General features: G+C 34.9%; 5 protein-coding genes across 15 annotated transcripts in view; 3 read left to right on the top strand and 2 right to left on the bottom strand.

Moving 5' to 3' along the window:
• Positions 1-661: 661 nt before the first annotated feature.
• On the top strand, positions 662-8,973 carry LOC105449991 (myosin-4). 6 transcript variants are annotated; one of them, XM_011689511.1, is made up of 8 exons: positions 3,184-3,674; positions 3,878-4,126; positions 4,575-4,671; positions 5,697-7,374; positions 7,465-7,766; positions 7,852-8,081; positions 8,160-8,471; positions 8,551-8,973. In XM_011689511.1, exons 3-8 carry the CDS (start codon positions 4,651-4,653, stop codon positions 8,744-8,746), a joined length of 2,739 nt encoding a protein of 912 aa, XP_011687813.1. In that variant the 5' UTR covers positions 3,184-3,674; positions 3,878-4,126; positions 4,575-4,650; the 3' UTR covers positions 8,747-8,973. The 6 variants fall into 6 exon arrangements, with proteins under 6 accessions (XP_011687810.1, XP_011687813.1, XP_011687814.1 ...); XM_011689512.1 differs by having other exon boundaries at positions 3,184-3,446; positions 3,852-4,126; XM_011689508.1 differs by lacking the exons at positions 3,184-3,674; positions 3,878-4,126; positions 4,575-4,671 and adding exons at positions 662-1,006; positions 1,410-1,576.
• LOC105449992 lies at positions 1,629-2,980 on the bottom strand. 2 transcript variants are annotated; one of them, XM_011689516.1, is made up of 2 exons: positions 2,561-2,980; positions 1,629-1,896 (listed from the first exon to the last, which is right to left on the bottom strand). In XM_011689516.1, exons 1-2 carry the CDS (start codon positions 2,787-2,789, stop codon positions 1,877-1,879), a joined length of 249 nt encoding a protein of 82 aa, XP_011687818.1. In that variant the 5' UTR covers positions 2,790-2,980; the 3' UTR covers positions 1,629-1,876. The 2 variants fall into 2 exon arrangements, with proteins under 2 accessions (XP_011687818.1, XP_011687817.1); XM_011689515.1 differs by having other exon boundaries at positions 1,629-1,927.
• Positions 8,763-11,919, bottom strand: LOC105449990. 2 transcript variants are annotated; one of them, XM_011689506.1, is made up of 5 exons: positions 11,669-11,919; positions 10,547-11,303; positions 10,198-10,473; positions 9,580-10,111; positions 8,763-9,502 (listed from the first exon to the last, which is right to left on the bottom strand). In XM_011689506.1, the coding sequence occupies exons 2-5, from the start codon at positions 11,293-11,295 to the stop codon at positions 9,278-9,280; spliced, it is 1,782 nt and encodes a 593-aa protein (XP_011687808.1). In that variant the 5' UTR covers positions 11,296-11,303; positions 11,669-11,919; the 3' UTR covers positions 8,763-9,277. The 2 variants fall into 2 exon arrangements, with proteins under 2 accessions (XP_011687808.1, XP_011687809.1); XM_011689507.1 differs by lacking the exon at positions 11,669-11,919 and adding an exon at positions 11,454-11,648.
• A 247-nt stretch (positions 11,920-12,166) lies between these two features.
• On the top strand, positions 12,167-14,469 carry LOC105449993 (mitochondrial import receptor subunit TOM40 homolog 1). The gene is made up of 6 exons (XM_011689517.1): positions 12,167-12,608; positions 12,941-13,055; positions 13,151-13,404; positions 13,485-13,646; positions 13,719-13,868; positions 13,947-14,469. Exons 1-6 carry the CDS (start codon positions 12,428-12,430, stop codon positions 14,084-14,086), a joined length of 1,002 nt encoding a protein of 333 aa, XP_011687819.1. The 5' UTR covers positions 12,167-12,427; the 3' UTR covers positions 14,087-14,469.
• Positions 14,470-18,826: 4,357 nt separating this feature from the next.
• Positions 18,827-26,911, top strand: part of LOC105449997 (GATA-binding factor A-like) — a 55,700-nt gene continuing 47,615 nt past the window's right edge. For 3 of the 4 annotated variants that reach the window (XM_011689528.1, XM_011689531.1, XM_011689530.1), the window contains exon 1: positions 18,827-19,620. In XM_011689528.1, coding sequence (XP_011687830.1) covers positions 19,560-19,620 — 61 coding nt within the window. In that variant the 5' untranslated portion in view covers positions 18,827-19,559. The remainder of the gene's footprint in view (positions 19,621-26,911) is intronic. The other variant, XM_011689529.1, reaches the window with a different exon arrangement.

Consider the following 26,911-nt stretch of genomic DNA (forward strand, 5'->3'; position numbering starts at 1 on the left):
ATATTTTAATAAAATTATATACTAACGAATCCGTTTGCTGCGCATTGTAGCGAATAGCAAAATTCATCAACTAGAAAAATGCAAAAATGTTTTGGAAAGCGTGTTCACAGTAAATAAAACAATCTAATGGCCTTAAGGTGGTTTTATCGGGCAAGTCCCAATCAAAATTCAAAAGTTAGTCCCTCCATATGACTATAAATAATTCAATAAAAACATTTTGCATAGCTGTGCGACGTTTATGTGACAACGTCACACACACACACACACACTATCGATCAGTTGGCGTTGAGCGATAAAACCACCTTAATTAATAATCTTCAGATCGAATATCACAGTTTTAGATATTTCTTCTTTTTTTTTTAAATAATAGATTCACAGACAATCGAAGGGAGTTCATTTTAATCGAGTGCGATCGCCGTCGACAGCTGTCGATTGATATCGGCGCGGCGCAGCGGCAGCGCAACAGATGCGCGACAGGCGGGAAGTCGAGTCTTGATACTTTCAAATTGAACGACGATCGATATTAATATCGTGGCACTACACGCTCGCGTCGATAGTACTGCCTTACCGACCTTGCAACGGGAAGTCTCGAGTGGCGCCGCGCGGTGTCGACCAGTTAAACGCAATGGCGCATTCTGATTCGCTACTACATTCGCATTCAAGTTTATCAAACGGCTTGCAGCCGTTAGAGTCAAACGATCGTGAATCGCGCAGCGAATTCGCTCGCTCGGACGCTCGCTCGTGTACATACATACGTATTACGTACAGTACGGACGGCAGTTGACGGCTGACGGTGGTGTGAAGGTTGAATTACATGCACTAGGAATCTACGTTGGCCAAGACGGATTTGTCGAGTCCGATGCCAGTGCCGGTGACACACTTGGAGTGACAAAAGTGCTAGTGTAAACACGCCTCTGCGCATTGAAATCTTTCTTTGTTCTCCTCAAAGCAAGTCTCGAGAGCGAAAGTATACGAGCTTTACCGTTTCTCGAATTTCTCAATCTCTGTAAGTAAAGTCAATTCTTCCTTGCGTGGATCATATATATATATTGCAACTTTCTACAGTGTAAAAGTTCAAAAGGTTAGAGGAAGGGAGGGAGGACTCTTAAATCGAGGCTCGATCAGGCTCTTAAATCTATCGGCAAAATTTATAAGACGTCTTTTCATTTGCGAAATTTATAAAATCGTAATTTTTTCAATATTCTTAAACAGTTTTTTTCATTAAAAAAAAATGTATATACGTAATATTCATATATGTATGGAGTATATATACTCCATATATTTTTTGTCTATTTATTGTTGAAATAATATATGAGACAAAACATTTAAATAGTCTGACTAATTCTAATATTTTTTTCAAATTTATTTTTGATTAAAAATGGTGTTATCTCTACGATATTTTATATTAGGAAATCAAGAAAAATTCGGTGTATTCAAGAGAAAGAGAGAAAGAGAGGGAGAGAGTCTGAGAATGTCGAGCCCAAAAGGATCTATTCGCGAGGGCACAAGAATTATACTGAAAGAAATAACCGCGACTCTCCACAATTCTTCACCGATTCATCCTTCTCGACGAAAGGTACTATTAACGAATTATTAAACATATATTTTATCATTTCAATACTGTCTTTTTTCATTTTCTTTTTATTATATATTTCGTTGAGAGAATTAAGTACTCTGACGATGAGAAAAGCATGACAGGAATGTACTAATGCCCTTTCGCGACGATACTTTTCTCACATTCGTTTGCATGGAATTAATAATACGCTTTCAGGAAATAACGACGGCCGACACGATCTGCTCCTATCGCACGCTTCTCGTCCGCATGTTTTCTTTACATCCTTCTTCGCGCTTCCTTCTCCGTTTACGCGGCTGACAGTCAGACCGGAGAATGTATTCCTATAAATAAACTCCGTATCTCCAGAAGTACCTTGAAACAAAAATAAGTTTTGCTTCCCGTCACGCGAGAGCATTTCTTTAACACGTGCATGAGGAACGCAAATTTTCGTAGATATTTTTTATTTCGAGATTTTTATCTAAATTTTAAGCTAAATTTTCTAATGTTTTCCGATACAAAAATGCTTTCTCCAGATAGCTCGAATATTTTTTTTTACTCATTTTTTCATAATTAATTTTTCTGACAATTATTAGGGAAGTTGTGGGTGATTCAAATGGAATTTTATAATATAAACAGGCTTGAATCGTAAATATTTCAATTCTTTTTTTGAGAATGATTCTTTTAAAGTCATTTCATTTTTTTTTTTTAAATTATCAACTTTCTCCGTTTTGTCTCTATTAATTTTCATTCGGTAGACTTTTATGTATCTCTATGTTATATTTATATACATATATGATATAAATCGTAATATTTGTAATATTATCAGGGCAATACTTTGTCTCGCCATGTATCTCTCTGCGTCACGATTCATTTATACATGAATAAGCATAGATGTTGCAATTATTTATCTATTCGTACATGCATAACATTGCGCCTATATTACAGATATTGATTGGCGATATAAAAAAAAAAAGATATCTTTGTTTTCTCATCGAATTGCCTCACCGAGACTTATACTGACGATGCCTATCCTTCGATGTTTTGTCTGGAATGGCCTGGAATAGCTCTCTTCTGCAATCTCCAGTACACTTGTTTTATCTCGCGACGTTCCATTACCAAGTGTGTTGCCATCGCTCCAGATAGCGCCACGCCGGTCGGTTGCGCGACTCTTACGCGGCTCGATGGCCGAGAATCCTGTTCCCACCACTTCCATAGTTGGTGATCTTTGCGGCATAATGTCCGTACGGCGTGTGCGCGGCTGGACGGTATGGCTCGGTGCAGCTAGTGTTAGTACGCATCATCATCGTGGCATGGTGGAGGCGATGTTACCCGCGGTGCAGCCTTTGCCAAAAGTCCGATCTACGCGTGACAACGTCGTGTGAAGCTTTCCTTGACGTCGAGGATTTCCAATTTAGTTTGTAAAAGGTGAGGCGGTTTCCCGTTGTCTTATCCTTTCCCTCGTTCTCTTCTTCTTGGACGACTTGTCGCGCGTGCACATGCACGTACACATTCATCGTGCTGCCAAGTGTGCTTGGCTATGCCGACGATGACGGTGGCGGTGCACGGTGGTGGTGGTGGTGGTGGTGGTAGTAGTAGTAGTGGTAGTATGATAGTAGCGATAGGTATTAGTAGTGGTGGCGGTGGACGTCTGGAGTATCGACTAGAGAACGCGCGGGGCTAATATTAGAATTTTGACTAGAGATATCTCTGCCGTTCATCTCCTGCCACGGACCCTAATTTTGGGTCCGCTTTCGCGGAACATCTTCCTTTCTTCTCTCTGAAACAAATTTTACGAGAACATCCTCGTGTTGTGTACTCGAATGCACGACCTCAAAAATATGTCAGAGCGATAGGTGTATTCCGATCGATTAGAAAAGAAACTTGATTTGACGTTTGTCATGTTGTATAGTTTATATATTTTATCAATCGCTCTCTTTTACTTGTGTTCTTTGTATCGTTTTATTTAGATTTTAGATCGTTATTGCTCATCTTTCTTTTTTATCATTTTTTTCGTTCTCGTTAATGATCGCTCTTTTAATAGAGCATGCTTTTCTATTAATTGATTTTATTACGCAGATCGCACAATTTGTATATTTATCTGTTCATGATTTTAGATTATGTAATTACCTTTATAATTTTTTATTATCAATATATCATAATCATTTGATAATGTGTCTCTGTTAATTTTTCGAATTGTTTTTTTTCCAAAGGTCATTACCCGACCTAGTGTAATGACGTAATATAAATGCGATAAGAATCGCGTGTGCCTCCTTCTAAAGTTTCTTCATGCGTATAGATATATTTGCGTAATTTTACCTAAAGAAACTTAGAAACATCATCGTTTGCATCAAAGTGTTAAAGTGTTGCGCTTAAATACGCGCTAAGAACTAGAGAAAGGGTTGCTTATCTTATTGAGGGATGAGAGAGACACACCCCGAGATAGTGATGAAGCCTCTGTCAGCGCGGTCAAGTGAGAATGAGTCATTCCGATGGTTGCGTTGCAATCTCGATGATGTCAAGAGCACGCCGAACAAGGATCGCCGAATAAGGATCGCGAAAGACTCGTGTTTCGTAATATAAATTAGATTGTCATTTTTGCGTTATACTTTTCGTTTATTTTTTATTGACTGTTTCCAGGAAAATTAATTTGTGCTTTGCGTTTTGCCCAGTGACGCAATTCCCGTTTTCTATTTTCTGAAAATAACATTAGTATAAATAATTTTTTTCAAATATAACTAGTTATGTTTTACTGATTTGATTATAATAAATCATGTTGATATGTTTGATATTTGAAGAAGAAAAGCGAGATCATTAAAAATATTGATAATTATAGCTAAAAATTTAAATAGAAATGAACCGAATACTGCATTGTATTGAAAATATAGGTAGCACTTAGAATAACAAAGATGAAAAACTTGTATTAATTTAAATATTTATACGCGATATATTCGACGGAAGATATAATCGTGTCAGGGGTAGAAACATAGAAAGAGAAGTGATACCCCGTCTTACTGTATAGGGTTCTTTGAACTCGCGTGTAAATATGAGACCACGTTGTGTACGTGTCAGTGCAGACAGTCAAAAGTCGAAAAGTCATGGGAAATAATCTTTTAAAGGTAATTTTGCGATACGTAATAAAGCGTTTACTTATTATTTCTTTAATGTCTTATTAATAGCGTAATCAGAGAGTTTGTTCCCTCGTGTATATGAAAAAAAAACAATATTCTGTTTATTTTCACAATAGTATAGTATAGTATATTAATTTAATTATGAATATAGAAAGCCATAGTAATTACACGAATGTAATTTCTAGCGAATCGAATTTATACATCGATAAATTAAATTTTACATTTCTTTACTTTTTTTTTTTTTTTTTTTGTGGGAAAATCCGTGATTCTTGTAGTCTTCTAATCGTTTTACGGTGACTGTATGTTCTTTTACATTTAATTGCCACGCCTTATATCGATACCGTTACATCACATTTTTCGCTGAAAATTAACAAATATTCACCACTCTCAGCATCCTTTTGCCCGATATAACGTTATTGAGACTGTTACTTCCGTAGCTGTCGTCATCTTGTAAAAGCGAGCGGAACAAATCTGGCATTACTAAAACCTTTCTCTCTCGATGTTTTATAATTAGCCTGAGCGAGGCGTGAATTGCGCAATTTCTTTTACGAAAATTGCCAGATCTCGTACTGTCAGCTGACTTAGCGCGGTGTAGTCGCAAAGTCGTCAGTAAGCGTTGATATTTCGCAGATTACAAATCGATTGCGATTAAAGCGTAATATGGAGTATATCCATAAACTTCTGCATCGTGCCACAGGTCCAAAAACATCTCCCTCGCCCACGCTGATGGTATATTACGTCGCATACTCCTTCGAAGGCATTTTCTGTAAAACTTTCTTTAACACAGATTGGCGCGATTGTTTATAAATCTTTGTGACAAGTAAAAATCGAATCAAGTTTTTTCATTATAAAAGATGCCGACACGGAATATTTCTGCTGTATATTAAACAAGTCTCATCTCTAAACCGCCGTGTATTCGTGTTCGAATACATATAGATCATTTATTTAAAAGAAAGGAAAGAGGTATGGTGTTCTCGTAAATCGTATCTTAATGATGTATATTTTATTTTCAGAGCGGCAACGATAGTCCCGTGACTGTCCCGAAGACAGCAGAGCATGAGGTCAAGGTTCGTTTTGCTCGTGAGTTTGCCGATGTAGGATCGGTCACGGAGAATCTCTGCTTAGCTCCGGAGAGTCTTTCGTCGGCCAGTAGTTTCCATAGCCTGAGCAGCACTCTCAGCACTAAGAGCAGTAGCGGCATATGTCCTGATTCGACATCCGAAACTCCTGATAACGCCGCAGATACGTCATATGTGAACTCCGAAATACCTGGTCTAGAAGATTTAATCCTCGCGTGTGCAGACATCCATTTGGGAAGTGAACGCGACGCAGACAGTCAGGATCTCAGTCAAGATCAGACGTTTACATCGGCCATAGACGAGACACCGTTTCCCACAAGCGATTGTTCCCTTAACGAAGATTTGTTGGACAATGCCGATACGAGTGAAACGCAACAAGTGATTGAAACAATTCCCCAATTACACGAACCATCATCCTTGAATCAAACGCAAATTTTGGGATCATCTAACAACATACCTCCCGTGCAAGATTCACAGTTCGTGATTTCATATCCTCCTGCGGAAGAATACGTACTACAAGTAGAAGAATCGATTGATAAGCATATTCAGTTAATACAGAAAAATGATAATATAGTAAGTGAGCTTGAAACGTGCGACATCGTGAGTAATCCTGTAGAGGATTCACTGCCAACGAGTAACGTAAATGATAATCAATTGAATATAACGACTGCTATTTCATCTACTGATGCAACTTTTAACGCGATCGCGTTTACAATTAGCGAAGAGCAGGCAGTAGAAAACAATTGTAGCGCCGAAACGTTACCTCTAGAAGATCCACAATTGTGTCCTACCGAAATTTCTGTTCCGTCCATATCTTCGTTAGCGCAATATGCGAATCTTTCGTTACCCAATGTATCCAGTATATCGTTGCCATTAGAAGATACTGACAGCAAAACGAAAGAAAGGAGTATACAGGCTTTATCGGAGTTTAAGCAAGATACAGTATTGTCTGCAGTATTGTCGCCTTGCGACAATCTCGATCAAAAATCGGGTGAATTATCGCAAGAAATTGTAAAAAGCTCTGTTTTTCAAGTTGAAAAAAAGGAAATTATCAAGGAGCAAGAGTTGCCTGAATTAGATAACACTAATCACATTGTGTCAGATAAAGAAGATAACATACAATTACTTAATAAGACCAGTATTATAGAACCAAAAACATCCAAAGTTGAAGAAAACTTGGTGGAACCAAGTGTCGATAAAAAAGATTTAAAAGTAGAGAATAGCACAGTAGTATTGAATGAAATACATGAATTATCTGAAGAAGAAATTGCCATATGTAATGAGACTTGTGTTATTGACGAAAAACAATGTAATTCATCAGAAACTGTAATTGCAGAAAAAGAAAAAGATATTGTGGAAAGTACAGCTGTGACAAGGGCTGTTAAAAAAGAAACATCTGTTGAAGATCTCGATCATACGCTTACTTTACAAGATATAAACTTTGCACCAGATGAAGAACAATACGAGGAATTTAAACCTCAACGACAAAGCACTACATTGTCGTATTTTGAAGAATTAAAATCTACGGTGGAAAAAGTTACTAATGAAATACTCAATCCTTCACTGGAGCTCACAGAAGATACAGATCAATTTGTCAGCGCAACACCTGAAAGTAAGTAGTATTAGAAGCTCTTGAAACCTGCACTTTTCGTGATTTTATTATTGAGATGAATTAATTACACGAATATATTATTGTTTTCAGTTTTCCAAGATCCTTCGACATTTGATTTCTTGTTAGCACGAAGTAATTCTACGCATACAAATCGTCTTAGAGCCGAATCCTTATATATTAAGTTTGATCCGTTGGTATCGAATACTAGCATGTTGCCTCAAGGAAATGCCCAAACGATAAACGAAGAAAAAAATGACAAAAATGAATCACCACTTCCTGATGTTGGTACACCAAAACGCAATCCTGCCATAGCGGCTATAGACAGACTGCTTTTTTATAGCCCTCTTCCTAATGCGACAGTGCAAAAGTTAGAGGAAGCTCAAGAAAAAAATGTAAGTAAAAATTTATTTTCCATTTTTCTCTACTTGTATATTTCTTACTACATATGAATATACTATACTACTGCTTTATGTTCAGGAGCAACCAATAGAAGAGCCTAAATCCGACGCACCACTTATCGATCATATCGACATGAGTAAAGAACTTGAACTTGTAAGAACGACGGTACTACAATTGGAGGAAGAATTAGAAAAACAGAAAAAAGAGCACGAAGCAGAATTAGAAAGACAGAAAGCAACTTTTCAGGAAAAAATTAATAAACTACAGGCACAGATGTCACAAGAAATAAAAACCAAAACCCAGATGACGTAAGTAACTTACTCAGAAATTTATTTATTTAGTTTTATTTAGAGTGAGAATAAAATAAAATAAAATAATTGGTTTAGGGTTGTCGTGGAAGAATACGAAAAGTCGATTAGCAGATTGCTCACAGAGCGGGAAAGAGATCGTACAAGCTTCGAACAAGATAAGGCAAAATTGCAAGAGGAACTGCAAGCTGCAAATCACCATCTAACTAATACGGAAGCAGCGTTTAACGATGTCCACCAAAAATATGAAAGACTTAAAGGAGTTGTATCAGTATATAAAAATAATGAAACTGTATTAAAAGAAAGTATCCAGGAAAATGTAGACACTATAAAAACATTGGAAACACGATACGATCAACTCAAGGAACATGCAATGGCTCAACTAGAAAAGTATGTGCAACCAATATTTTTAAAGGGAAACAAACTAATATGTCATATTTTGACATTAATATATTTCGATATATTTTAGGGCTAATCTGGAGTTGGATGGAATACGAAAGCAGAATGAGGCGGAAACAGTCAAGTTGCACGCAATGATAAGGAAAGCAGAGCTTAAAAGCACTTCACTCGCTGAGCTTGTGGAGCAGAAAACCAAGGAAAATAAAGAACTCGCGAAAATCTTAGACGAAGTTATCGCGAGGGTTGGTCACGGAAACTCGGAATAAAAATAAGGTATCGCGATTGTGGTGGCGCGATTAGTCTTTATTTTTTTACTTGTCCTTCACTGTCTCTTAAATACAAACATATGTTAGATACGATCGATGTATGTATACGTGCATTAACTCGCGTAAAGTTATTGCGTTTTACTTCAGAAAAGCGCCTTTTATTAATTATTTATAAGTTGTGAAATATAACTATTTTAAAGCTAATAAAACTATGCTTATATTAAAAACACATTTTTATTTATACGATAAAAAACGTTTAATACCCTGCATGTGGGTGTAACAATCCCATCTTTAAATCTTACCTCATTACTGTATAACACATTTTATCTTATGTTAAGTTATATAAAAGTAAAAGTCATAATGTAAGCACACGTAAAGTCGGCTAAAGATATAAGCACCCATATATATTTGGTCATTTTAATAATGTCCTGTTTGCCAAAAAGCGAATCTTTTGCGCGCGCGCACCCACCCACATACACACACACACACGCACACTTTCCTGAATTTTACTAATAGTACTGACGAGTACTGTCAATTTATTGGCCTAGTATCGATGAGAAGCAGTACATGATGCTTGGCTAGTTTCAACATGCGATCGCTTGTACTTCCAGGTTTTCGCGGAATATTTCTATTTTCAAGATCAGGCATAAATTTTTTGATTGTACGTGCCAAGTTTGCGGCATATTGTTTAAATTTTGGATGATTCATGTCAATGCCTTTGCTTCGTAGAGCCTCCGCAACCGCCCAAAGTAATTTCTAGAAATAAGCAAGAAAATTATATAGCAAAATGTATAGTGTATTAAAGTAAACAGAAAAGTCAAAAAGATACAAACCTTTTTATGAGTATCGCTTAGTTCATTCTTCCCTTGACTGACAGACGTTTCATTTTTCGAAAGAATACTGCTCGACGAATGTCTATCCCATGTGACTTTCGAGGTATTTTTTAATTCGTGCGTGCAATCAAACGATAAACTTTTTGGCCATTTCAATCGTGGCCCATGCAATTCTTCCTCGCATTTTCTTTTTCTACTTTCTTCTTTCGAAGACGTTTGTTTCGCCGAATCTTCGGATTCGTTTTTTTTTGGCGTTGAAAATAAAACGCGTTTAATTTTTTGACTATCCGTATTATTTGTACCTAATAATTTACTAGGGCCAGCATGATCTGACGGGGGACTTTGGAACAACGCACGTTTCGAAATTTCTAATTTCGATTTACATGGACTTGACTCATCTAGCATTAATCTCCGAACTACTTTCTTCTTTGCTGAACTTCTTGGGCTTTTACCTCGAGGACTCTTACCTCTTGGACTTTTACCACGTAGACTTTTACCCCTTGGACTTTTTCCTTTTTTATGTGTAAGTTTCCTGTATTTTATACGAAAAAGGTTTATAAAATTATATTCATAGCATACATTAGCTATCATAATACTTTTTTTTTATGAGATACATACTTAATTGGTATCATTAACTGCCTTTTATTAGTGAGTCCCAATCCTTGCAAGTTAGCGCTACAGAAAGTCCTACGTCTTTTGGCTAAGTGTGTCAATCTCTTTTCTGGACTTTGACCGTTTCCACGTCTTGTCAATAAACTTGGCTTTTTTACACTTCCCGGTGGCTGTTTTGAAAACCATATATTACAAGTAGATTGCGTTTCAGCTCCTATGTATCTTTCACATAATTTAACTGTTAAATTCTCAAACTCTTCTACAGCCCTGCTTCTGTTATAACTGAAATTTCAAAAATTATTTATTATTATTGAGAAAAGATAGACTTGAATACTTGATAAAAGTTTAAACTCACTGTATGCCATGAAACTTGTGAGAATAAGCCTGAGGCCATGCTAAAACTTTAGCCTCTTTTTCACCAATCGTATGATAAAGAAGAGGAGATCGCTCGTGAGATACATCTGAATTGTCTACAGTTGACGGAACTTTAACTGTATCTTTAATTGTATTAACTACATTCTTTAGAATCTCCTTAGAAACGCTCTGCTGTACGTTCAAGTTCACGCTATCGCTATCGCTGTTTGTGCCTAACTTTGTGCTTTCGGCATTATTAGCTGGCAAATCACAAGCATCAAAAGCATTAGTCAAATTCCTCGGAGTGCCTTTTGCACATTGATAAGACACATTCTTATCATTAATTTCTGTTGTTCTCTGCTGCTGAGAGTTTGTACTTTCCGTAGATTCTGAATTTCCATTGGATAATGGATATCCGATATAAAACAATTGACGATTTTCATAAATGTGTTGTAGAAAATCGGAACAATCACTCTGACATGTTGTATGTCTTGGAGGAGGTGGGACACCGCTCAAAAACTTATTAATTCTAACCAGCATGCAATTATCCGATTTTGCAATCAATTCAGCCTGAGTAGGTTGTTCTCGAGGGGGGATCACTGCCAGTGTACTATCGTCAGCTAAGATCTCAACATTTTTGTTATCTGTATCACTTTCAGTATCACTGTCGAACATTTCTGGACTAGAGACATTTGGAAATGTCTCCGCAATTTGAGAGCTATCATATTGATTAGCGAAACAGCAATCCATATGGTTTTCTAGAAATTCAAAAAATTATTATCAATGAATGCTGCAATAGATTTAATTAAGTGCAATCTATCTCAAATTAAAAAAAGAATTTGAAAAAAATCGAGCTCACGCTCGATTGGAGTGCTTAAATTGTTAGCAATGTATCTTTGTTTACGTACATTTTACAAAATTTATTAATTCTAACAACATATCATTCTACTGATAATATTCCATGAAAATGACAAACTTGAAAGTACATGGCGTGATATGAATCGGAGCTTGTGACTAACTGATAACTAAGCAAAACGCCACATGCGTCGTTGCGTCGTGATGTGCGTCATATGTATACACGACGTATGTATAGTGTAAAATCGAGTATGCGCAGCATACTTACCAGTTCCAGTATTGTGACAGCCGAAAGATTCACGTTGCTCTTTCCTTCACATACGTCTGTTCCTTCCGTGGCAGAAAATATCACTCCCAAGTTCCAATTGCTCCTTAAGGAGCTTCGGAGTTTGGAGCTTCGTTCGATAGATCGCTGCTGACGACAGTGACTACAGTGAGGCCAGGTTCATCTGTTTTTCGAATCCCCGCGAGTCACGACACTCTAATGTTGCGTACTGCATACCCTCCGCCCCTCTCCATATATATACCGACAAGAAGGAATGATCTATACGTGTGACAACACACGATGGGGGTCTGTTAACCTTAGTACTTGGTATATATACATATGCGTGTATGTATGTATGTATGTATGTGACGCTACTGTTAAAGCCTGCTTCAGTGCGCGCCACTCAGTTAATCCCAATTTTGTCCAGCAGCAGTCTTTTTTAATTTCATTGGAACCTTTTCATTCTGTACGTTCGTATCCTTGGTATGTTTTGTGTTGGTATCAATGCGCGTCCGAACAGTCCGCGAGAGCACGTTCGTCGTTCATGAGAGAAATTTTGTGGTTATCTTTTACAAATGGCGACTTACGGTGAGACACGCCGTATCGTATAACCCGTACCTAAGACGATCCATTTTTTGTCGTGTAACAAACGTTGAAGCGTTCGGCGCAACGTATTCGTATTGGCGACGATTGAACGATAAGCCGTCTTGAACGCACAACAAATTCGATAATCTTGTGTTTACAAATCCGTAAATATACATAATGGGAAACGTGATGGCTGCTTCCGCACCTCCTCCACCGCCACCTCCTCCACCGGGTCTCGGTCTAATGCCGAATTTAGGGAAACCGGATCCGTCGACGGATGTCTACGCGCCTAACGAAACGACGCCCAGCCAGATCGAGAATCCGGGTACCATCGAAGATTTGCACAAAAAGTGTAAAGGTAAACCTCGTCGAAGCGTATATCACGACTCTCGAATACTCCCCGCTTTCTCGCTTCTTCAGACTGACTCTCATGTTTTTCCATTTTATCACAGAAAACTTGCCAGTAGATTATTTCCTTAATGATCAACAATTAATATATGATTTTCCCTACTCTTATGGCTTTCCACATTGTCTTTATTACATTTATTATATTTTCTTATTTAATTTACATTGTGCTTTCTGCAATCAATTACTTTGTCATTTTCTAATTCCAAGTTAAGATTTATAATTTTTATATATATTTATTGTTATGTAGAATGAAATTACATTTGTAGACATGTATTTTTACAGATATATTTCCTATAAATTTTGAAGGAGCAAAATTGGTAGTCAATAAGGGATTGAGTAACCATTTCCATATTTCACATACTATTAACATGAGTTCTGTAATACAATCTGGTTACAGGTAAATATGCATAGATGAAAATATCTGCTTTGTTAATATCAATGTGCTTTACATTACAGTACAGTATAAACTCATATTACCTATAATTTTTTCAGATTTGGTGCAACTTATGTTGGTACAAAACAAATTTCACCTACGGAAGCATATCCTATATTATTAGGTGATATTGACCCAAGCGGAAATCTTAATGCCAATATTCTTCATCAGCTTGGTTCAAGACTCAAAGGAAAATTGGCCGCGCAAGTGCAAAGAAGTAAATTTACTGCTGTGCAAATGACAGCTGACTATCGAGGAGATGCGTATACTTGTTCGTTAACACTAGGCAATCCAGACATTCTTAATTGCTCTGGTAAGTTGATAATATGGAAAATGACCTGATCTCACCTGCATTGTAAAATATATGTGTTAAATATTGTAAATATGTTTTAGGTGTCCTTGTTTTACATTATCTTCAAAGCCTGACACCGTCGCTTGCATTGGGCGGCGAGCTTGCGTACCAACGTGGACCTGGCTTACCAGGCGGACAAGTTGCATTATTATCTGCTGCAGGAAGATATACGAGTGGTGATTCTACATTCAGCGGTAGCATTAGTAAGTTGCTACTATCCCGATAAACTTATACAATTTCTTTGTGTTTTTTTTCTTAATAATTTACTTTCTAAGGTCCATCCGCTTGTCACCTCTGTTTCCACCAACGAGCTAGTCAACAATTACAAGTGGGTGTGGAATTAGAAATTAATGCGCGAATGCAAGAGTCGACAGCAACAATTGCCTATCAAGTCGATTTACCTAAAGCAGATTTAGTGTTTAAAGGTGTGTATTTTCATTATCTCAGGTGAGGGATATTATTATGTTATTTAATTTTCTAACCTCTTTAATTTTACATTATAGGTAGCGTAGATACGACTTGGACGGTAGGAGCAGTCTTAGAAAAGAGATTACAACCGTTGCCATTCTCATTCGCGCTCAGTGGTATGATCAATCATAGCAAGCAACAATTTAGATTAGGTTGTGGCCTGATCATCGGTTAAGAACGATACGCTGCTATGCAATTTTTCAAGATCAAGCGGATCCAAAGGAAATCGGGGACTATGCTTTACGTGCAGTCAAACAGTCACGTAATCTTAGGATCTACAATGCCATATCGACTCCTTTCTGACTTTAATGGTTATCAGGGCATATCGTTTCGTTGAAAATACAACTCTTGTTAAATGATCGTGTTAATTTAATTAAAAGATCTATATAGATTTCTAGACTGGATTTCTCGTTTTAATACACCGTCAACGTTTTTTTTTTATTTCTGTCTATAACAATCTGTCATTAAGATATTTGTTACATAACTTTTTTAGATTGGTGTTCTATCATAAAATTTCAGTATATTTTTATGAATAAAAAACAATATTTGTACTTAAAATTAATATTTGATTTTTTAATATTTATATTAGCTATTATTATTGATTATTTTGAACAATTCCTAAAAATAATTGTGCTAATTTTTTTATTAAGGCAGATATTAAAACTTGTAATCAAATTGCGCGCACGTTAAGTGTAAAAAGTTTATGTAATTAAAACGGAAATATTTAAAAATAATTGATTTTTTGGTAATTACTTTCACTAAATCAATAACATTGATATTGATATGAAATATGTCCTATAATCAAAGATATAGAAGTATGTTACAAAGTGAAATCAAATTAAATTTGTTGTGTGGTCTTGTTTTCTGAATATAACATACTGGTCAATTTCCTATTTATGTATTTTAATAAATACATAAAATATATAGGCTTTATCTTTAGTCATACTTGTAGTGTAACTTTAGCATTTATTTGGGTAATTTTTTTTATTATAAATGGAATACATTTATCATATAAATCATGGCTAAAAGCAGGTTTTATATATTATTTATATAAATTACTGAATTATGAAATGACAAATAATTTATGAACATTCGTGTTTATATGTTTAAACTTTTATTCCATTAATTGTTGAAAAAAGTTATTGTAAATATATATGAAATAGACGAAATATTATGTGCCACAATTAAAACTATAATGATTAGGTGATATTTTCTTTGTATTAATGACTTGATTTATACACAGATGTATCACTCTAATTGTACACAGATGCGTAATATTTGCAAAAATTGTTGGAAAAAATTTACCATAAATGCACATTTCGTTATTTTGATAGGGATAAAATTTCATTTGTATGATAAAAGGATAAATAGGAAATAACCCCCGATTTGAAGATGCGGCTGCACGTGTGAAGAGATCCACGGTTTCTTACTCTTTAATCTGTTTGTATACAATTTTATTATAAGTACGACAGAATAAAGTTGTGTATTGTTGAACAAAATCAGTATTTGTAAAAAGAAATTCTTGATCGTTACTTGCTAGATTATAAAAATGGATATTTGTCTACAGGTACATAACGTGCTTTATCCTTGGTGAAATAGATTGAGTTCTTGAGGTCAGAGAATGCAGTTAGGAGAGTTCATTTCCCGGAGAAAACAATAAGCAATTAGCGCGAGGTTCATTAAAAGCTCATAGTAATCCGTATATATACTCTGTGTGTGTGTGTGTGTGCGTGCGTGCGTGCGTGCGTGCGTGCGTGCGTGCGTGTGTGTGTGTGCGTGCGTGCGTGCGTGTGTGTGTGTGTGTGTGTGAGAAATACGAACGGTTAAACTCGGTAGATAAATTGAAGTTGATTTGCAAATATATCGATGCCTTTTGTTCGCCAAATACGTATATCAATATTATTTTAAAAGCAAACATTTTGAGTTATTCATGTTCACTTGTGATAAAATTAGAGAAAAAAGGTTTGCCTCTACAATGATAAATGCATGAAGAAATTGTTTGTAATAATTATAATTTTTATTACATTTTAATGAAAATGATTAATATATTGTAATTGTTACATTTACACAAATTATTTATTTTATTATACATGTAGCATTATTCCATAAATTTTGGACCATTTCTCTAATATTGTCATGATTATTTAGATAGAACGTATGTGCTAATTTGAAGCTCGAATGAGAAATTTTTCCGTCTCTTTCGCAGTTTTCAAACTTAAATTTTTACACATTTGCTTAAATATTTATAAAAAATGTCAAGTAAAGCATCGTTAGTCATCATAGTTTGCTAAGAAAAGCATGCATCTAATTTTCGGATTCTAATCGCTTGTATTTCAAATTGCCTCACAATTTTGAGACATTTCGATTTCCCGCGTATTCGCAGCAGTCGTGGGCACAGTGGCGCCAGACGCGCCAGTGGCCGCCAATCGCCATGATAGTTTCCGCAAAGCATCGGTTCGAACACGTAAACATGGGACAACACTTCGCGGTATATCGCAAATTTTCTCCTTTTCGAGTGCACAGTGGGCGCGAGTTTGTGTTGGAAGTGTCAATTAAAGTGATGAGTGACCTCCGGAATGCATCAGTTGTACAGAATGTTCGCCATATATGCCAAACGTTGCCGTTGTGTCGACGCTACCCCCTGGCTCGCAACGGTTATGATCGCAGTGAGTATCAGATTCCGATGACATTGGTACGCGAAAATGATCTTTATGTTTCTTTTGAGAGAATCGCGCGAGAACTTTTCATTAGATGTAGCATGTTCAAAACTTTGATGATTGTAATTATATCGCGAGAGTCTATAGCGATTAATGAAAAATCCATTACTGGATACAGCATATCGCATTATGTAGTACGATGTGTGACAATTCAAGCGATAGTTTCGTCAAGTGAACTCCATGCGAACATAATCTTTCTTCAATGTGTGTACACACACACACACACACACACACACACACACACACACACACTGCGTTCGGTAAAAATGTGAACTTATAATTTTGTCAAATAAATTCTGTGTCATCATATTTAGATACCACATTGGTACAAAAAACAACCGTGCAATTATACAAACAAATAAATTTCATATGATTACTCGTGCAATAAATTTTTTACAGATTAAAGTGCATAAGTTAATTAAAATATTCAATCATATTTTATTGTGTAGTAATTAGTAATATTTATACACGTATAGAAATTGGCAGTATTTATATATATTTATGCATGTAATAATTGCAGATGATATATTTATATACGTGTAATTGGCAGTAATATTGACTGCGTTTTTTTTTACCAGAGTCACATACTGGATCTGGATATTTCATCATTTCCTGGATGGAGCCAATATATGGATCACAAGGAGACCAGATGTTGCAACAAGTGGAGCATACTGCAATACACTAGCTGGTGAGTATAATCAATTATTAATTATTAATATATTATTATTTAAATAATTATTTATATAATTTGTTATCTACTCAGTTACGTTTTAGTCAAAATTGACATAATTAAATAGATGATATTAAAATAGACAAAATATAATAGAATTTATAATAATTATAATTATTTATTTTTCAGGTATAGTTATGAACGTATTTAGCTAGTGTACAACGACTGGTGAGCGGACTAATTTTTATCATATTTTATTATAATAGAACCCGATAGCAAACACTATCGTATTTAGTAATATAACTGTAAGTAATATCAGATATGCCGAGTAAAGGGAATAATGATCATATTATGCTTGCATATAATATAATCAGGAATAAATTTTGACATTTATTACAGTCATTATCTGATTTAGAGGCTTTAGGTGCGTATTTACTACATCTAATAAAAAATTCGCTATTAGTCAAAATAAAGCGTTTAAAATATTTTGATAAAGCTAATACTTGCGTATATATAAATATTATATAGGCTAGCAATAATCAATCGGATGAATGAATGAACGAACGCGATCGATCATAAGAACAGACGAATGAATGAACAGACTTGTCCTTGACAGCCGAGTATCTGTAACCTGGCACTCTCGAAACGATCGCCAAGCCGTTTGCTTACGCTTCGGCTTCGCCAACCCTGTAAACACTCTTCCCTTCTTTTATGTTATTATAGACCCTTTCACTGTGTATAATATTCTTTTGTTTTATTATTTAGAAAATGTTTCAAGGCATAATCCAGAGAATTAAAATAAGATAAAAATTTATATGAGAAGCGCAAATGAGTATAATAGATGATATGTGCAATATATATGTCTTGAAAATTTTAATAAGATGCAACATAATTTAATGTTGTGTATATTTTAATGTCGTTAAACTGTAATTAGTTATATCTCATAGAACTATCTTTTATACAAAATAATGCCTTGTTATATATCATTTAAAATTTGTGTTTGCATATTAATTTCCATTTTAATAGGAAACATTCGGTGCAAATAGTGCGATTACGATAGTATTTAAATCGATGGATCATTTGGCCCAAAAGCATTTCTCGTAAATTTACAAGGTGATGCAGCTAATAAGGACGCATATAATACAGTTACATTCCCGCGTCTATAAATTCCAACGGCTTACAAATGTATGTAGCGCGAAATGTACAGAAGCCGGCCTCGAAGAGAGGCGTCTAAAAGAGAGGAAGGGGTAGGAGGTGGTCACTAGCCAGCCCTCCTCTTGCACTGATAAGGAAACGTCGCGCGTAGATGGGTATAGAACTCGCGCGATAATAGCCACCGTGCCACGCTGCGTGGCGATTTTACTACTCCCATACTTTTCCCCAGCATGATTCGCGCTGCTCCTACCACCGCATAAGGCACCGACTCTCCCCTCTTGAATCACCACTTCGCTTGCGATTACAATTCGAATTGGTTGTTTTCTCTCTCTCCTCTCTCTCTCTCTCTCTCTCTCTCTCTCACACACACTCACTCACTCACTCTGTCTCTTTTTCTCTGTTCTATTTTACTCTATTCCTTCTCTCTCTTTCTCTTTTTCTCTCTCCCTTGCTCTTTGCAACTCGTTCCCGTCCTACTCTTCGACCTATTCGCTCCCCTCTTCGTCTTTCCTTGTCTGTGCGATCGTTCTCGCGGTATCTTCGTCTCGCCTTCGTTCACTCGGGCAGCTCGCTAGCAAACTCGCATCGCCTCGGCTATCCGCGGAGCCGCAGTTGCTCGCTTATTTTCCGTCTCTTTCTCTCATTCATTCTCCTGTCTCTTTTCCCCTTTTGTTTTACCGTCTTTTCTAGCTCTGTTCCTCTACCTCTCATTCCATCTCTTTTTCTCCTCTTGCTCCGTTTGCTCTATGTACATAATATACACGAGCCTCGAGCTCCCGATCATAGAGCAGTGGCGCGAGTTCTCGTACAGCCAGCAAAAGTCCGGATCTTAATTTTCGTCTTTTCGCCGATCGCGGTGTACACAAAGCATCAATCGCTCTCCTGATCTTTCTTCCGTGTGCAGCAACAAAAGGACAACACGTGATCCTTCGTAGGTGAGAATGTTGTAGCTGCAGTCCGCATCCCCGCCGAGTAAAGTGCCAAGTCTTTCTTATAGTGCGAATTCCAGATTGAAAAGCAGCTGTCAAACAAAAAACGAGAAGGATAACGCAACGAAGGATAAACGCACCAAGTGATTTCAAGAAAATCGAGAATAATATCACGAGATGAAGAGGAGGAGCGACGACGATGGCAAATCTGTGACCAAGTATCGGCACCGCCAATACGGTGAGTACCACTTCCACCTTTCGCGCGATTTCGCGTATTCTTATGGGAGGGTAGTCGAGAAAGAGATTCTCTTTGGATCGATCGACAACACGTTCGGCGACGCTTGACGCGCGTGATCGATCGATCCTTGTGATCGCAGGCAAGCATCTCTGAACGTGCTCTGAAATGCAACGTCTAAGAGAGCATGTACACAGTGTGTCACTAAAGCGCTCAACTGAGCCGGTGGTCCGCGAGTCACTGGAGGCCAGGGGCCGGTCGTGAAGGATGTATATATGTTGGATATCAGAGTGATAACGCTGCCCCTGGTTTTGCGCGATAACGCCCGCCAGTACATGCATATACTGCTGGCTGATACAGCCACCACAGTTGCATTCAGTTTTGTTGCATCCGTCACGAATCCGTCCTTCTAACATCTTTCGGCGTTACGCCAGTAACGCGGGAACATGCAATTCCGCGATTGTTACTTTACAGCTATTTAGACATGTATAATCGCATATAATGATTATTTTTTTTATCTAACGATTTTACGGTTGTTATCTTTAATAAAAATAAAAAGTTTTGCGCTGAACAAAAGCTTAATTTTACAGTTATACTTGATCTTTGAACGTAACGTTTTTAACATTTTTTTTAAATTCACATTTTTCTAGAATTCTCTATCCTGACTTATACATGTTTGACTGCAGCTCGATATCATCAATGTTACTTGAGAATAATATAGAGATTTTATTTAATTCTAGATAGTAATCTAGAATTGAGAAGCGCGTTTTTTTTGTCGTATAGTCCGGATTCAATTTCTTCATATTTGCAAAATATGAAAAATATAAAAACAATAAGTTGCATGTTCTTCTTTAGCTGTTTTGGAGTAATATTAGTTATTGTTGAGAAATATTGTCATAATTAATTCTTTATATTTAATCATCAGCAAATTTATTTTATTAAATTTAAAATATACATTTACTAGTTTAGCTTATACTGCTATCATGAAATGGCTTTTTAAATTTTTTAAAAAAAGCACGTCTTCAAATTCCTCTTGAAAACCAAAGCTGAACTTTTAAAGATACCATATTTTCTGACGAATTGAAATCTGTTTCGTAAACTTGTAGGTTTTATGTAGAATTTATTATGATTATTATGATAATTATTAATGCAATCATATCTTCTATAATAGTAATTTAGAACGATAATAATTTTTGAATATTTTTTGTCATCGCCTGTGATGACCGTTTATAATCAATTGCATTTATTTGTGGTTTGTGGTGGATAATTATGTCACGTGATGCTCCGTTGATTGATTATATCAATACCGCACAGTAATTATTAATAAAGATAACAAGTTACAGTTTTTGAATACAATTGAACGGTAACTCGTTTGATACTACTGATTATAAGATGTGATACTTTGATTATCTCGAATATTATGCAGGCAAAATGCTATACCTGTATGTCAAAATATTTTATATGTTTATTCACTAAACGTAGCAAGTCATTACATATCAGCAACGGTGCATAAATATTTATACACAATTCTTACAAAAAAAAATACAGTTTTCATTTATCTATACATTTTATTTTAATACAGTGTTCCAAAAATACTGCTTTATTTATTGTTAAGTTCCTGCTCGCGCGGAAAAATGAAAAGTTGTATTGTCATTCCCGGTATTTCGCTAACGATGTCATAAGGAGTCGTTCTATTATCCTATTCTGTGCTCAAGCGCATCGCTAGCACCTGTAACGGTCACTTTGACCATTCCCTCGAACAGTTGAATTTTATCGGCTCGATCGTCAGGGTCGCCATTATTTCTATTTAAACACTTGCTCGCTGCGTCACATGTCTCCTGAGTCACTCCAGCGCGTGTCATTTCGATGTTTGAAGACGAGCCGCCACCTTCGATTGCTTTTTGATTCAGAAAAATTCGTTTAGCTATATATCTTCTTTTCGATATCTTCTGCTATACTTTTTATTAATTTAAAATACACAAATACGTAAAAATGATTGAAGAATAAATAAAAAATTTTTAACAATTGACCTTTCTGATATATAAAAATCACACGAGCAAACTGGGGGAAACTATTTCTGTAATGACTTATAGATAGTGAAATATAAGGCAGATTTTAAGTTGCTCAAAATTAGTTCTTACAGAATTATTATAATATTGAATCACAGTAATTCTTATGTGAAATATCATGATGACGAAATTCTTGAATATATCGGCATATGTACACTTAACTTCCTGTTTGAAATAATTCAAATATTAATGAACGAAAGATTATTACGTGTTGATTGCGTTGTCGTATCAGGATCCTATATGAATCATACGTGCGTCTATACAAATGGACCGTTTGCTTTTAATATCACAATATAATAAGACAAACTATGGTACCCGTTTGTTCGGTCCCTATCGAGCTGACAAAACTACGTCGAATGACTAGGTCGATTGTCTCTTTTATTCATTAATACTCCCTGTTTCATTGAATCGTAACTTGCTTAATTTTCACGCTTATATTTACCAAATATTTAAACCAACCTTTACATTCTTGCCAAAGATTCAATAAATACTTATTAAAACAATTTTTTATATCATTGACCTATTGCGTCATTGGTTCCTGCAAACATTCGAACGAACATGTCAAGATAAAAATATAATATTTTATATAAAGAAGGTGAAGTTCGAAAGATCTTATCGCGTCGAGTCAGGCGATTTCGTACGTTCATTTCGTAACTGTCTTTGCGTAAATACATCGAAAGTGCAAAATGTCAAGTCGTTTATGCGAGATGTTTTTGCAATTTCGATCAGATAAAAGTTTATAAAAAAAATTTTGTTTCTCGTGTGAAAACTTGATTTATTTTTTATTGTAAATTTTCGTTTCTGTACTATAAAATATGCAGATACTTGTTTATAATAATCAAACGTTTAATAATAATTTGACATTAATTTTTACGTTAAACTTACGTAGACAAAACTTTACTTACTTTATACTGCTTTTCTATTGGTTAAATAAAAAAGGAAATATACAATTATTTAATGGTAGAAAATGAGTTAGCGCAAAAATTACTCTCTAATCAGAAGCTTACAAATTTAAATGGCCTCTAATTTTATGAATAGTGGCGTGACTAACCCCAATATTTATTCAAAGTTTGAGTTTGAATTTAAAGAGGGATGGAATTTTTAAAGAATCATAAATAGAAATTGAAAAAATTCAGAGACGATTGCAATCGTTCTCGTTGTCTAGCAAGTTGCCTTCGTCAAAGGCCTGGATTCGCCGTACAGTCGGGTACTTGTGCCTGCGTCGGGTTCAACGTGGCGAGGTCACGATGCCGCACAAAAGTCATGGTTCACGTAAACCGATGTACATTAAATCATCGCCATCTTATCAGCAGTAGTCGTTGCCATCATCCTCCACCACATCGCCTTCGCCGAATGCATTGGCGCATATATAGTACAGAGTAAATCATATAATTTAATTTTTCTGATTATTCCTATTTAAGAAAATTGCAGTTGAAGCTAATGTTGAAAATTTCGGAAAGAAAAACTGATAAGAAATATGTTATAATTAATTTGTAGGATATTCTGGACCAAATTATTTAAGATGACAAAAGTTAAATCAGTTTAGTTGGATCAAAGCGTATAAAGGGAATAACGGGGGTTGATCAAGTTATATGATTCAAGCTATATATTGAAACTATACATTGTAACTTTGTGTCGATTGCATGGACTATAATTAACATTGCTCGATAACCGATCACAATGCATTCTTCGTTCCGGCCGCTGCCGCTACTCATACCTCAATCCTGCAGGATGAATTTATGATCTTTTTCGCGTTGTATGACAAATATCCACTTTATTTAAGCTCGCGCGAGGCAAGTCAATTTGTATATTTACTAAAATACGATTAGATTTTTGAAAATATTTTAAAACAAAATCTTTGCTTTGATTGTTATCAATAATAGAAATTTTATAGTTACGTGAGTTTAATATATGTCGGAGGAAGAAGAATTGGGAAATGAAATGCACGGATGCAATGCAGATCACATCCATGTGTACTAAATTAAACAATCGTGACAACGCGGAATATCATTAATGAAATTTATGCGTAATGAATCTTGGAATCTCTATGCGATATAATCGAAAATTGTTTTTGGTATATACATATATTAAAGAACTTGCAATATTATATTTATATGGTATTTATTATTAATAATTAAATACTATAAAAATTTATAATTTTCCGCATGCTTTTAAATTTTATGTGAACAAAATAGTCACTAAAAATAGCAATTACAGAATAAGCATTTTTAATCTTCAGATAAACTGAATAACTGATTTGGTTATTTTTAACATAAACAGTTAGTCTTCTTGTGATAATAATTTTTTATTAACAATAAAATTCTTCTCTCGTTAGACAACATATTATTAACCCGGATGAAATATGCGCGCTACTGTGTTATTGGTCCTTATCATCGCGTACACATTTTATCGCCTTCTCCAGTATGGTATAAACACTTACAATTTTGCACGTATCATATATATGTTACGAAGCGGATAACGTAATATATCTCTCATAATTACCGAATAACTGATATACGTCTCTATCATAATTACTGGGTAAGCCAAACGAGTTATCGTGGTTGTTAGAATATCCGCGTAAATAAAAATTAATCTAATAATAATATACCCGATTGTACTTAGCCGCAATATGATTCACGTTGCATCGATAATTAATCTACTATTTTGTCTGTCCGCAGATATTCGTATATGATGATTCGTATATGTGTATATACAATATTATAATTAACATACTGCAATATTAAGAATTAATTTACATATGATTATTTATAATTTTAATAGTGACAAGATTTCAGTGTTTTATTAAATACGTATATATATATATATACACACACACACACACATACACACACATACGTATTTAATAAAAACACAGAAAAATACACGCACACTGTATTTTTCACAATATTTATAAGTAAAACAGGGAATATTGATATAGAATGCCAAGAGGTATTTTTTTGCGAAATAGCTTTGAAATGACTATGAAGTAAGATGAAATAACCTAATATAATCTTTAACTATACCTAGAGATTTACGATATATAATTTACGTTTTCTATAAACGTTTTACAAACTGTGATGGTTCCAAGTCCATCCACGTTATCGGATGTTTTACAACCAAGATAGTCTTACGTCACGGTCATAGTACACGACAATAATCATGTCATTTATTCGAATTTCATGCTTTTCCTATTTCTACATATTAATAGAGATCCTTATTTCCATGTTATAATTGTTGCTCTTGCTCTATGATAATAGCGATTTAATCTAATCAATGATATTTTGATACTGTCTTAATTCTTAATTAAATTCTATCCCTAAATTTAAAAATACGAAATATATAGAATTTTAGCAATAATCATTATTGCGATAATAAAACCAAGAAAAGAATCTTGCAAATTAACATTTATGTTTGTAATTTACATTAAATTAAATTACAATTGTAAATGTTAATTTAATTATATCTACAATAATTTTATGTTTAGAAAACTTCCATATGATTGCGAGTAAAATCATTTGTGTTATTGGAATTGGTTATATTATCATGAATATCGAGGCAGTTGAGAAATTGCAAGATGATAGAAAAGATGAGTTTGTAAAAAGCAGAATAACATACTACAGATGCTCCAAAATGGCCGCTACGGTGGAAGGCCAATGGTCCGTTATGAGGAATCAAGTTCTTCCTACTAGTTAGCTCCGCCTTCGTTTAAATTTGCTTGTTAACCAACTTTTACCTTACCCAAATGATGATAATTTTATAATGTTCCAAAAAATTTTGTGTTTAATTCAATCTCTACAGCTTTTACATGTACTGATTTGTCATTTACCTACATTCTATATTAATTTTCTTTAATATCGCTGTGTTGGAAATTTGCAATTGGTTCATGTTACATATTAATTTTTTAACTTTAGATATTTTAAATGTTTACTAATATCATTATTTTGACCAGAGTTGAGAAGTAATGCATTTGTAACGCCGTTACCGTTTTTATTACTTTTTTTTCAGTAACGATCGTTACTTTTCTCCATCTGTAACAGTAACGTCGTTACATTTTTACAGTAATGATAATGAATTTGTCGTTACTTTTATCGCTATTTTTTACACTTTTATTTTCTTATCTATAATAGATTTTTAATTTATTTTTTTGAAATATTTTGTCTCCATATCTCTTAGGCTACATTCCGTTAGCCAATATATTGAAAATAGATTGGTAGTGAAATAAATTCACCTTACATACCTATACTATAGAGTTTCAGTACTAATACTGAATATTGGAATGCACTTTTAATAATTAATGTTTAAAAATAATAAATTTAATCTAATTTTCTATAAAAATACAATAACATAAGGAAATATGTGCTTTATATGCAGACTAATTTAGAAAGTTTCAAGTTTTATAATATTTATTACATTCCATGATTATCAAATAATATAAATTTAGAATTTAATTAAATTTATTTTAGAATTACGAAAAAATAACGAACTTTTCAAGTAACAGTAACAGTAACGGAAACGCGTTACTTTTTAAAATCAGTAACGAGTAATGATAACGAGTTATTTTTTACAAAAAATAACGATAACAGTAACGTGTTACTTTTCTAAGGTAACTTTCCCAACCCTGGTCATTCCATAAATGCGAATGCATAGCTACGAAAGAAGATTATAGATATTGTATGACGTCATACACGTCTCCACGAAATACGTCGAAATGTTTTTATCCATCGTTACAATGCTCTCTCCCGACCTTATTTGTAAGTTCGTCCCCTATCGTCGCACGATCGTGAATTATGCTTGTTTTGCCATCTTCCTACGACGCACTATTGCACTTGTATCAGAAAACTGACAGTAAAGGTAGTTGGCGTCCCGTCGTAATGGAGACGAAAAGATAGTGCTCCACTTCACTCAGGATTGTGAAATGCTCTTTTTTTTTTTTTTTTTGAAAAAGAAAAATTCCTTTGTAAAATGAAGTCATAATAACTCAGAACATCTTTTCGAGAAAAGCATTAAGGGAAAGAAAATAATGCAAGGAGGACTAATCCTCTTTGCATTAGTTCTGGAGATTACATGAGATTTTTTTTGTGTAGTTATGTACTTTTTAGATGTATTCTGTCTAGACATGGTCTAAACTATGTTAACAAGTTAAGTGATTTTGAAGACTAAATTTGAAGCTAAAATTTTCAAATTATTAGCATTCAAAGTTAAATTCAAAACATTTTGTTTTATGA

This window comes from Wasmannia auropunctata, unplaced genomic scaffold (assembly GCF_000956235.1).
Source record: "Wasmannia auropunctata unplaced genomic scaffold, wasmannia.A_1.0 LD336069.1, whole genome shotgun sequence".
Lineage (NCBI taxonomy): Eukaryota > Metazoa > Arthropoda > Insecta > Hymenoptera > Formicidae > Wasmannia > Wasmannia auropunctata.